This window comes from Helicoverpa zea, chromosome 9 (genome assembly GCF_022581195.2).
Source record: "Helicoverpa zea isolate HzStark_Cry1AcR chromosome 9, ilHelZeax1.1, whole genome shotgun sequence".
Taxonomy (NCBI): domain Eukaryota; kingdom Metazoa; phylum Arthropoda; class Insecta; order Lepidoptera; family Noctuidae; genus Helicoverpa; species Helicoverpa zea.
The window spans coordinates 5,904,350-5,917,064 of NC_061460.1; the positions used below are offsets into that span (position 1 = coordinate 5,904,350).

General features: G+C 39.6%; 2 protein-coding genes across 4 annotated transcripts in view; one reads left to right on the forward strand and one right to left on the reverse strand.

The window, feature by feature from the left end:
- The window catches only part of LOC124633012 (sodium-independent sulfate anion transporter-like), a 43,649-nt gene extending 38,726 nt beyond the window's left edge, over positions 1 to 4,923 (forward strand). For all 3 annotated transcript variants that reach the window (XM_047168093.1, XM_047168092.1, XM_047168094.1), the window contains exons 12-13: positions 468 to 641; positions 2,486 to 4,923. In XM_047168093.1, the coding sequence (XP_047024049.1) occupies positions 468 to 641; positions 2,486 to 2,673 (362 nt within the window). In that variant the 3' untranslated portion in view covers positions 2,674 to 4,923. The remainder of the gene's footprint in view (positions 1 to 467; positions 642 to 2,485) is intronic.
- A 47-nt stretch (positions 4,924 to 4,970) lies between these two features.
- Positions 4,971 to 12,443, reverse strand: LOC124633013 (nucleolin-like). Its single transcript, XM_047168095.1, has 8 exons — positions 12,271 to 12,443; positions 11,914 to 12,128; positions 10,717 to 10,827; positions 10,213 to 10,626; positions 6,990 to 7,197; positions 6,196 to 6,676; positions 5,862 to 5,996; positions 4,971 to 5,478 (listed from the first exon to the last, which is right to left on the reverse strand). The coding sequence occupies exons 2-8, from the start codon at positions 12,119 to 12,121 to the stop codon at positions 5,368 to 5,370; spliced, it is 1,668 nt and encodes a 555-aa protein (XP_047024051.1). The 5' UTR covers positions 12,122 to 12,128; positions 12,271 to 12,443; the 3' UTR covers positions 4,971 to 5,367.
- Between the last annotated feature and the right edge of the window lie 272 nt (positions 12,444 to 12,715).

Here is a 12,715-nt window from a genome sequence, read left to right on the forward strand (position 1 = left end):
AGTTGAGTACATCAGACAGTACGTGGAGCGAGCTGCTAAGAAACAAGGCGGCTGCAGCATGTCCGTCGTTATAGATTGCCGATATGTGCTCTGTAAGTTAGTATGTTACTTAGATACGTGCTTGTAACAGTTATATTTTATTAACGGTTTTACGCTTATGGGTACCGGCATATTCCCACTATAGGCTTTTCCGCACGATTTTTTCAAGAGGGTTGTACGAAAAGCAATCATTTAGCATCAATCAATTCAAACGATAACACTTGAAACCACGCTACTGGTTTTTAGTAGCTCGTAGTTTCTCGCGCGTAAATAAACGGAGAAACATAATATACGCTAGTGTGAAAGTTACATATACATAGGACAGTACATAGAGCGGGCTACTGAGACTTAAGTGTAAAAAATCCAAAATTCATTTTAATGTGCTCAATGTGTGTACCCATAATCTACAAACCTATCTAATTCAACAGGAGCAGACTTCACAGCAGCTAAAGGCATCTGCGCACTATCAAGTTCGCTGGCGTCCCGCGGACAGCCGTTGGTGCTGCTGTCGCCCCGCGCCAGCGTCGCGTCCGTCTTCAGCGGCGCCGGCTCTAACGTCGTCGTCGTGCTGACCAGCGCTGAACTAGACTCCACACTACATAGTTCGTATGACTTTATGAAGGCGACATTATGATCTAGAAGTTTGCTAGTGTCTCGAGGACAGCCGCTGGTGCTACTGGCTCCAACATCGTCGTCGTGCTGACCAGTGCTGAAATAGACTCCACAGTACATAGTACGTATGACTTAATGAAGGGGACATTATGATCTAGAAGTTTGCTAGCGTCTCGAGGACAGCCTCTGGCTACAACGTCGTCGTCGTACCTACTGACCAGTGCTGAACTAGACTCCACGCTACACCGTAGATGACTTGATGAATGGGAGATCATGAGCTAGAAGTTCGCTGGCGCCCCGCGGACAGTCGCTGGTGCTGCTTGCTCCAACGTCGTCGTTGTGCTGACCAGCGCTGAACTAGACTCCAAACTACATAGAACGTATGACTTGATGAAGGGGACATTATGATCTAGAAGTTTGCTAGCGTCTCGAGGACAGCCGCTGGCTACAACGTCGTCGTCGTACCTACTGACCAGTGCTGAACTAGACTCCACGCTACACAGTACGTAGATGACTTGATGAATGGGAGATCATGAGCTAGAAGTTCGCTGGCGCCCCGCGGACAGTCGCTGGTGCTGCTTGCTCCAACGTCGTCGTTGTGCTGACCAGCGCTGAACTAGACTCCAAACTACATAGAACGTATGACTTGATGAAGGGGACATTATGATCTAGAAGTTTACTAGTGTCTCGAGGACAGCCGCTAGTGCTGCTGTCCCCTCCCGCCAGCGTGGCCTCCGTGTTCAGTGGCGCCAGCTCCAACGTGGTCGTCGTACTGACCAGCGCTGAACTAGACTCCATATTACATAGTACGTAGATGACTTGATGAAGGGGACATTATGATCTAGAAGTTTGCTAGTGTCTCGAGGACAGCCGCTAGTGCTGCTGTCCCCTCGCGCCAGCGTGGCCTCCGTATTCAGTGGCACCGGCTCCAACGTGGTCGTCGTACTGACCAGCGCTGAACTGGACTCCACACTACATAGTACGTAGATGACTTGATGAAGGGGACAGAATGATCTAGAAGTTTGCTAGTGTCTCGCGGACAGTAGCTGGTGCTGCTGTCCCCTCGCGCCAGTGTTGCGTCCGTGTTCAGTGACGCCGGCTCCAACGTAGTCGTCGTGCTGACCAGCGCTGAACTAGACTCCACATGACATAGTACGTAGATGACTTGATGAAGGGGACATTATGATCTAGAAGTTTGCTAGTGTCTCGGGGACAGCCGCTGGCTACAACGTCGTCGTCGTACCTACTGACCAGCGCTGAATTAGACTCCACCTTACATAGTACGTATGACTTGATGAAGGGAACATTATTGTATAGAAGTTTGCTAGTGTCTCGAGAACAGCCGCTGGTGTTGCTGTCCCCTCGCGCCAGCGGCGCCGGCTTTAACGTCGTCGTCGTGCTGACCAGTGCTGAACTAGACTCCACATTACACAGTACGTCCTTACGATTTTTGATGAAAAAAAAACATGATTCAGATGGTTACATACATTTTTTGTCAATTTTGAAAATATCGTTATCAGTCTATATTTTGTCCCATTTGGCAGTCCGCAATTGAAGGAAACAAAAGTCGTAATGAGATAGATTACTATGTCGTAGACAAAAAATCAGTATTGCCATTTTCTACGTTCGAAAAGTGCTGATTTATCAGCCTAATTTTAATAAACGTTTGTGAGTTTGAGTTTTAAACTAACAGTGAACATTTCGCATATCGTAACATTTTGTATAGGCATCATTATATTGTGCAAGACATTGGGACCGAATAGATTTTAAATACTGTCTAATGCCTCTTAAATCAGTGCAAAACAAACTAAGAATTGTCTGTCCATCTTCACAGGTCTTACCGGACAAATCCCCCTACCAATACTTAACAGCAAAGAACACACGCCGCCTCCCAAGTACGACTCACTAAAGCAATCCGATGACGACATCACAGAGATCGTCATTACCGAAGAACAAAACAGCGTCCCTTTGCTATGCAAGAACGGGACGAGATCTCATCCGAGCGACGCTAATGATACGTGACGGTAATACGTCGTATTTTGAATAAGATTAGATGTATTTTCACTAAGGTTTTCTTGGTTTAAGATGGATTTTTTTGTAAATTAAGCTGCAATGAGTATAAAAAAACAATTGAATGACTATAGCAAAATGTTGCGTTTGTGTACGTGCAAATATGTACACAGAATTGAAAGTGAACCGGCTTGAGGCGCGGCTCATCCGAATATTTGTACAAATCCGTATGAGGCTATACTAGTTTGAGGCGCGGAACGCCAAATACTTTTTGTGTGCAACAAAAAGACAGTGATACTGTAATAGTTTGTCCTTTAAATTCTATAATCCATTTCAGCAAATAATATCAGCAAAAATCCCTCTATTAAACCAATTAAACTTCAGTATGTAAGTATTAGTGTAGATAGATGTTTCGTACAAGTTCGACAAAGTTACCCTTTTGAATATAGTTCCTAAAGTATGTTTAACTAGTAAAAAGTACTTAATAAGTGATTGGCTAGTATTTGCCCTTTCTAAGCATCAATACTGTCCAGATTTATGTCGGTCTAGGATATTGACATTTGCTGTTCTTAAGTTCTAAAATAATCAAGCCGTCCGTCTTACTAAAATCCTCTTCTTGTTCCAAAATATATTTCATGATTGCTTTGCCGACCATGCCAGCTGTTGTCTATGGCTCTTCCAAATATCCAACTCCATACTTCCAAAATACCTTTTTCAATTATATAATACTAGCTTCTGCCAGTGGTTTCACCATCTTCCCGAGAGAACTACACCCCGCACCCAAATAAAACATGGGCTTCCTTAAACAAAAATATGTTTTCCAATTCCACAAACTCTTTAGCTTTATAATACTAGCATACTTAGATAAAAAAGTCTGAAAAAAATATTTGGTCCATATGTATGTCTGAAAAGTCTGATTTGAACGTATGACTTCCAATTTACATGTCTCCCGTAGTATTTCCAGTTAGATAAGTTATTCATTACTATTGTCGATCTTGTACACGATGATGAATAAATTAGTTTAAGCGTAAAGTAGATAAATTAATTAATTATATATATACATATTTATATTATCTGTAGCGTCCAACGCCATCAATTCAATCTGACTCATGCTCGATCTATCGAAAAAATTCAAACATTAATTTATTTTTATCGAGAATATTTGTGATCTGACTCGTATTTACTTATAATCTAAGAAAGTTCAAACGAAATTTCCGATAGTTTCGTTATTAATGGTCTCTTTTGGCAAGTTTAAATAACATATCAATATCAACCATTTTTTCAACTCTCAAATTCATTAGATACCAACTCTTAATACTGTTGTAAGGAAACGTTGACACGTTTTAAATATTTTCCAGACAGAAAGACTATCTGCCAACTAAATTAATATTGTACTTTGTGAAGTATGTCCCCCTATTTAATTATTTTTATTTAGTATTAATGTACTAGAACGCCCATTTGCACCGACAACAAAAACGTTACTTTTTTTGTAAAACAACTATTTAGTTCGAATATTTAACCTGAAAATTCATAGTAAACATTGTTTTAAGAAAACAGATGTTTTTGTTGTCGATGAACTTAGGCCTAGGTCTTTTATAATGCAATACTTATTAAGCCAAGTAGTTAGTGAAAAGTGTGTTTTATACTGGTAATTTAATTATGTAGTTCGGGTAATTTTTGTGTTGCAGTTTCAGAACGTGGTAAGTAACTAAATATGTATTTTGTCTGCAAACGTATGTCCTACTTAGATATTATTGAAAACTTTTATGTTATCTTATTTTAATGTTCGAATATTGTCAGCTAATTCTATAAGAAATGGAATTATTTGATTTTGAATTAGTTGTTTTTATTCTATAGTCCGTTCAAAACGTCTCCAAGGCATAAATGTAGAAATAGTACCAAAGATGAATGAGTCCAATAAACTTGTGCGTAGTGATGCGCTTTATCGACAAAACCTCCAATATAATCGAATTATCGATGTTTAATAAAACTTTCTGCAATAACCAGTAATTCTTGCAACTGTTTATAAGTGCAAGTGTAAAAGGTATTGAGTTTTTTGCGATGCCGTAATTTTCATTAATTCCTTTTCAGTAGAAACGCTAATCTCGTGAATATTTATATAAAGAAAACCTTAATTTTTTATTATTATATTGTGGAATCTTTTTAAATCCTTTATATTCATGAAATAAATGCTCGTTACCAGTGAAGAAATGAAAGAATTGATCAATCTGTACACTATTTAAAATTACATTTTACAAATGACTGGAATGTTTTATTATGTACTAACAGTGACCTAAAATAAAAATCGATTTTTTATTACAAAAGTATTTATTTAAAAAATAAATAATATACATACATCGAATAAAATTCTCCATATTTTCTATAATCTTAGCACCATTAAGTTACAACGTAGTAAATGCATTGTCTGACTATTTGCTAAAAATAATGAGTATCATAAGTCTTACGACTGAAAATATACTCTAAAGCCCATAATATAAAGACGCAAATTAAATTAAAAATATCGTCTATATCAGTCGAACGCAAACCGACAATTCAAAGGCGTGTCTTAACAGTTAGAATAGCTGAACAAAATGTTCGCTAGATCCAAATTACACTATTGAATTAAAAATTCGCGTCTGAGAAGTCGGCTTTTTAAATGCAATGTCTGAACCATCACCTAGACCCCTCTTAATGCTATATTTTTCTCTACACCCGCTTAGAAGCAGAGAGTAGCGTTTCAGAGACGACGTCGGCTATTCTGCCGCTGCGCCGCCAAATGAGCTTCCGAGTACGTTCATTGTTGCTGTCGACGCGAACCTGTGAGAAGGAAGATTGATAGGTTAGTACTTTTCATTCTGAACCGAAGCAGCGTTTTAGCTTCAGTAAATTTGGCAATGTTACTAGCTGTTATGCTATCAAAAGCACTAATTACACTTAGATACTTCATCGATAAAAAAATATACAAACATCCTAATTGAAAACATTATTTTTGGAAAGTTGGTAAAAAATGCTGTTCTAATATATAGAAAAATCTTTAATAGTTTGTAGCTTATACCTACTGAATATCTACTTCAACCAGAAAGTACTATTAAGAGTATACTGGAACAAGAACTTCGTTTTAAATTCCTCAAAGTGTTTGTGATGATGGTGCCAACTCTGGAATATTCACAAAAGGTAAACAAATGTAATGATTGTATCACCTGTTTAGGCTGAAGTACTTTGATGCTATGCAATGTGGCGACGCCCTGTGAGTTGATCTTCAGAACTAACTTGCCATTCATCTCAGCTGTGGTCGCTGTTGCTGATCTAATGTCTTTCTTGGCTCCATTGTTAACCTGTACGAAGATAAATTCATGATAAACACTACAAATATTTAAGTGTAAACAAGATTTTTCTAAAGCCGAAAACAACTCTTAAGGAAAATTAATAGTAACTGGGAATAAGGTAACAGCCACATAGATATTTAGAAGTATATGGGAAGACTGAAGCCAAGATGACACAACAGTAAGCGAATTATGATAATCCTTTACGTACCTCCTTTTGAACTCTCAGTATCAGCGGACCAATAGCAAAGTTGCAATTGACAGTGATTTCTGGAGATTTCATTTGGACTGACACATCACCAGTTCTCCTCAAAGATGACAAGCCGTACAACGTTCCCTTAGCCCTAGGTTTGCTCTTCGAAGAACTCTTAGTCTTATTCTTGTTAGTAGTTGGCTTCTTAGTAGTCGTCTTCGTTGGTTTAGGCTTCGGTTTAGTCGCTTTAGTAGGAGGTTTCGTAACTGGCTTGTTAGAAGGCTTAGTGACTGGCTTCCTTACAGGTGTAGGTTTAGCTTTCTCAGAACCTTTATCTTTAACAGCTCTAGATTCAGCCGCAATAGGCGTCTGTTCACCAACCACTTCGTTGGCCTGAGTCATCTCTTTAACAGTTTCTGGGATTTCCGAGACTGTTTTCTCTTGGGTAGTGTTTGTCTCGCTGCCTCGTGCTGTATTCTTTTTCTTGTTTGAGCTTTTCCTAAAAGAGAAATTGTGTTATGTAAGGATATATTATTGTGTCCGGTATGATTGACTCAGACAGTACCTACTTATGTGTCTTTAAAATATTTACTAGCGTTTTATTTTAGTCATTGACTTTCTTTGTTCCGAATTTTACCTAATACGTAGAGTTTAGCCGTCGTACCCCAAAAACTTTTAAACGTCAGTTTAACACTTGTCTAAAAAAATATCAGATTATGACATTGAAATAAGGTCCATTTTGCAGCCACAATTTTTTAGACAAGTGTTCGACTCATGTTTTAGTTTTTGTAGTAAGACCAAAAATGTCTTACCTTTTTGGTTTAGTCTTGTTGCTCTTCTTTGGCTTTGAGTTCTTCTTTTTGGCGTCGATGGGCTGTAGTTTGACGCTGACGGGATCGTATGACACCCTCAGAATATCGTTCATCTTCTGCAGAATAAAGTCTACGAATCTGTTGTACTTAACGATGTAGATAGCTGGTACACTTGCTGGCTTGTCTGTTGTCTCGTCACTCAGAGCGCCTGTTAAATATTTATGGATGGTATAGGTAACTGTAAGTAGGCTTGGTCCCTACAAAGCCATATTTAAAGACGTATCAGGTTAGTATACCTAGTCGATTTCTGACCTTGACTTTTCATACACCTACGTTGGTATAGTTTTTTTTCCATCATATGAATAAGCATAAAAAAATAACAAAGGAAAATCAAATACCTAATCGGGGCGAATCTACGGTAAAACAACAAGCTACGAATAACATTTCTTTGAAAGATGAATAATTCTTTCACACAACGGGTCTGAGAAGCATACTGCAAAAAACATTACTCCGTTACCCATTAATCTATCGCTTTAAAGCAGTGCTCAGTAAATAAAGAATACATATTTATTTCTTAGCAAAAGTAAAACCTTTTTTGTTCCGTATCTCATTTGTTATACTCCAATTATTTTGCAATTGTGGCCGGCTACAACACGTATTGCAAAAGGCAAATAAATCGAAGACAGTTAACCAATATTGAGTGTTTCGTGATGGATGCGGTAATTAATAAAATTGCTTTGGTATCGTTTAATTGCTATGTGACATGAAACGCAAAGATACATTGACTTGTACTATAAAAAATGTTATAGACGGAACTGATTTAGTTACGTGTCAAAACAAATGAAGACCAAATTATAAGTTATTTTTCATGTCTGTCGTGAAAACAGTCCATAACTATTTCCGACTATAAAATGTGTGGTTGTCTAAATAGTTTCCAATGTTTATATTATATACTATGTTGATATATTATATTGGTAGGAAATTCGATATTTATAAGTTATCTGCTAAAACAATTTAGCTTCCAAAACATTGAACCGTATTGGCTTATGCTATTCAATTTCCTTTTATCGTAAAAGTATAGTAAGGTGCACCTTATCTGTGTTCAATTAATTGTCCAGTTAATATTTCTATGACATAGCTTCTAATACAACAATATGGAGAGTATCCATATTGCATTGATATGTAGAATGTGTAATGCAAGTGGTTTGTAATATCGGTATAATTTACTACTTTGTTGCCAAATAGAGACTTCTAGCCTCAATTGAAACTTAGTCAATTAAATAACTCTCTCTTCTTTCAACGGTCACGTTTATATTGCTAAATTTAAATAGACCTATTTGCCTGCCTATTACCATGCAAGTACCTACTCAACGTACTCTTCGATAATTATAATTCAACTGAATCCTACACCTGATTCTAGCCACGTTACATTGGCACGCGAGCTAACTGTATCGGTCTCTTGGAGCCCCACTTGAATTCTAATCGTCGTTCACAATTAATACGCCCAGTCAACGGTGGATTTTCTATTTTCCACACGTAAAAGAAACTGCGTGCCGTACCACGCACATTCGAAGAAATCTAATTACGGCATACATTGATACGACGCGGCCCCGCTTTAGTCGTACTCAATTCTGATATTCGATTTAGGAGTAAGCAACTTAGTCTGCCTGTTATTGATGCACCATAATGTAGGTAAAAGCTTGTAATATCTATATTGTCAGTTATGATATGTAGTTACGCAATTTCTAGTAACATCTGTGATGGTTGATCTCAGAGACATTTGACTATGTTTAGAAGTGAAAAATCGTTACGCTTAGTTTCCTCAGACAGGAACAGAATAACCTGATGTATTCTGAGAACGTACAGGTGAGTATGTATGTGCGGCGACAACAAACGAGTTCCAATTAGGTCGCTTATGACTCCTCACGACACTCCCAACATTTCACGACGACAAACATTTAAAAATTTCTCTTTTCGCATCTCATTAGTTTGTTTTCACTGGCCGGACGTTCGGCACGCAAATTTCGCGGTTTCGTCATTGAGTGAGAGTAAATATTTAGTTCGATTTACTTTCTATCAGTTGATTTAATATATAATTTGGATATTCGTCAAGGTCAGTCAGGGCGCGGCCGGAGCAAGGTTAAAGAAAGTGTCAAGGTTGTAGAAGAAATCGGGCGGGTTCATCGCTCGAGCTCCGGTTGAGAAAGTAAGCGGGCGGTGGACGCCGGCCTCCTAACACACATCTACCGAACTAGTTCCTTGACGGGCGACTGCCCGCTGCGCCCGCGCACCCGCGCCTTCACTCGCGGGATTTCTAGATCTCTATCGAAGGCACATCCCCAGTATCAGTTAATGAAATCTTATTCGTGATTTAGACAGAGATGTTAGCGGGCTTCGACAATCGATAGATATGGATTTGACGAAGGGATATTACTAGGAGATAGGATGTTTGTGCGTTATAATACATACATATATCGGTCAAAAGGCTAGTTATTTATATCTATATTTTAATTTCTACATACAATACTGCTACGTAAATGTACTATGGAAATAATAGGGGAGATAGAGTACGTAAATAATGCGTATGATTAGAACATAACTCTACTGCATACTGTTACAGATGGATCAGGGTAGGAGGAGTATAAATAGCTGAAGCTGACTAGTATACATTTTTTATTATAACAATAAAAATTAAATTAATATAACTAGATAATGTCACCCAAGTAGTTGACACCGAGATAGAATAAGCAACTAGTTTTCTGACCGATGTACGACAAAATTGAATTATGACGCACAAATCTTCGTGGAAGGTATGATAAAAAATTTCACACATAAATTAGAACAACAGATTTATTTCAAATAATTTGCCACGAGACCAGTGTGACATGATCTAGACATTAATTTAACTTTAACTTTCTCGGTACCATACTTACACTTTCACACATCAAACACACTCACTTAATAAATAAAATAAATAGCAATAAATAAATAGTCAATAAATAGCTAAGCTAAAGGAGAGGACCGTGGAGGTCTCGTCAGGTGGATGAAGGGCGTGGCTCGCCCGGGATCACGCCGCCTACTCACTATCTGAACTTTTTGTGTTCAGGGGCGACTGCCGCGGCGGATGTCGCTTTGGTTTTCTTTACTTTACCCAGATGGTTGGCTTTTTTCCCGGTCTTTTTCGCATACGCCGCGACGCTCGCCTTCAGCTTTTTGGACTCACGTGCGTTCTTAGAGACGTTCCTGCCAAGGGCGTCCGTGATGTCATCATCGTCATCGTCATCGTCGTCTTCAGCCTCGTCATCGTCATCATCATCATCATCGTCATCCTCGGCGACGGTGTCGATGCCGATGTCATCATCGTCATCATCATCCTCTTCGTTCTCAGGTTCGGCGGCTACTTCAGCGCTAGTGGTAGGAGTCTCCACCTCGGCGCTAGCGGGCTCCTTCTGGGCGATTGCACCCTCTTCGCCCTCCACAGCTTCGGCTTCACCCTCAGCCGCCTCTTCACTGGCGGCTGCTACTTCCTCGACTGATGACGCAGCAGCTACAGGTGCAGCGGGGGCGGCCGCGACTGTGTCGGCGGCTGCGACGACCGGCTGTACAGCCGCAGGCTCGTCATCGTCATCATCTTCTTCTGTGAAATTGTAATTTTGATGTTATTTTCTTGCTCGTTAATTTCGCGTCCATTTAATTAATATCATAATTTCATATCATGCGTCCTTACCTCCTCCTAAGATGTCATCGAAGAACCTTTCCAGGTAGTCATCGTCTTCATCATCGTCAGATTCTTCATCGTCGTCATCATCATCGTCGTCGTCATCATCATCATCGTCACCTGCGACAAAAATACTCAGATTAGAACGTTGCGACGAAACGCAAAGGTGCTAAAATGAAATATAACGTTACTCTCGGTACCGTACACTTGTCTACTTCATTTATATTAACACTTATCGCGCATTGAGTCCGTTTCAATAGATACGTGTTATTAGCACGAGTGGCGATACCGAAGCACAAATGAACTGTTAAACAAACAGATAATGAGAGACGCGCGCCACCGTCTCGTGGTGCGTGACGTCCAGAGCGAGGCTTTCGTAGCGAGAAAGCAGGGGAGCGTCAATTTCTCTGATTGAGTCTTTCTGTTTGAATTAATTAACGATTGAGAGCATCTGTCACGCTGCTCGACTCACATTCCGCGTTGGCCCCGCCACGTCCTGATTCTAAGGAATTTTTATCGATGTATCGTAACACTTTTACCGTTGTGTACATTGATGATTTAGCATTCTAACATGATGCCCCACAAGGGCAAAGACTTTTCTTTCAGTTAATTTGTGCTAACGTTGACATAAAAAGTGATGGTTTAGAAATAATTTATGATTCAATAATATAATTTCACCAGTTATTTACTACAAAATCTGAATACTGCATCATGTAAATAGTGACTAGACATCAAAAGAATCGATTAAAATCAAATTACTGCCATAATCGGAATATTTATTGAAGAGGTAGTTGAATTAAGTCGTAAATTATAAATGTAAATTGCTTCAAAGTGTTCAGCTATGCTTGAATCGCTTAACGAGATATTACCATGCTATTTGTGGAACAATTATGCAGGTGTTTTGTAAAACGCAGTAAATTGCCTATCAATGATTAACCGTCTAAGCTCGAGTGCTCTTGCTAATGCAGCATTATCGCTGTCAGCGTATATCTCACTAAATGTATTTATCGGTTATACCGTTACAGCACTTGCTCACTTGAACGGTAAAATATTATCAAGCAGATACTCTCAATGTTTTTGCTCGTAGTCTGGTACGTACTTTCCAGATGAAACTTTTAAATGAAATTAACTTATCTCCTTATTTCTTCAATTGATCACACTTCTAACTGCTATCAATTTGTAGTTGATTAAATCCATGGTACTTACCTCCCAAATCATCGAGGTCGACGTCTTCATCATCGTCATCATCGTCGTCGTCGTCATCATCGTCATCAGCTGCTGCTGCGGGCGCCGCGGGGGCTGCGGCTGCGGCCTGCCTGCTCACCTCCTTGTCCTCCTCCGGCCGGGCAATAGGGCTCCCGCATACCGACAACACTAGGCAGCACAAAGCCGCTAACAAGAACAACGACCTCATCTCGTATCTGAAACAAACACAACCTTTAATTACATCACCGGGAGCATCGCGACCGCGACAGTGCCGACCTGCCACCAGCCCACTGTAGCTATCACGATATCACAACACTGTCACCATCACAATCACATGCACTGTCCTTGACACTTCACCTTTTGTTGAACTGTCACTGATGAGTCCGTGTGGGCTCTAGCGGAAGAGTTCCGCCCGCGTCCTTCTGTGCCGGTGTTTGGGACGCTATGGCCGAGCGTGGCGAGCGGAAACGATATAGCGGCGGCGTCTTCACTGCGCACTCTTTTATAGAGTTACGTCACACACGCATGGAAGGAAAGTAGTGATGGTAGCTGACGGGGACACAGATCAACCAGCACGCAGACGCACTCCTATTTATACCTGTTGTCTGGCGTGCCAACATTATGAACTTATCAAGTATTTTCCTTTTGTGTCTCGCCTATCTGTAATTAAATATGATTAATACATTTCATTTAAATCCTATAAATAAACCTTTTGTTACTTCATTCAATGCTTCTAAAAGATCATAGAAATATATCTCAATGATTTGAACTGGTAAAGTTCAAAGAATTAAATTCTACTACT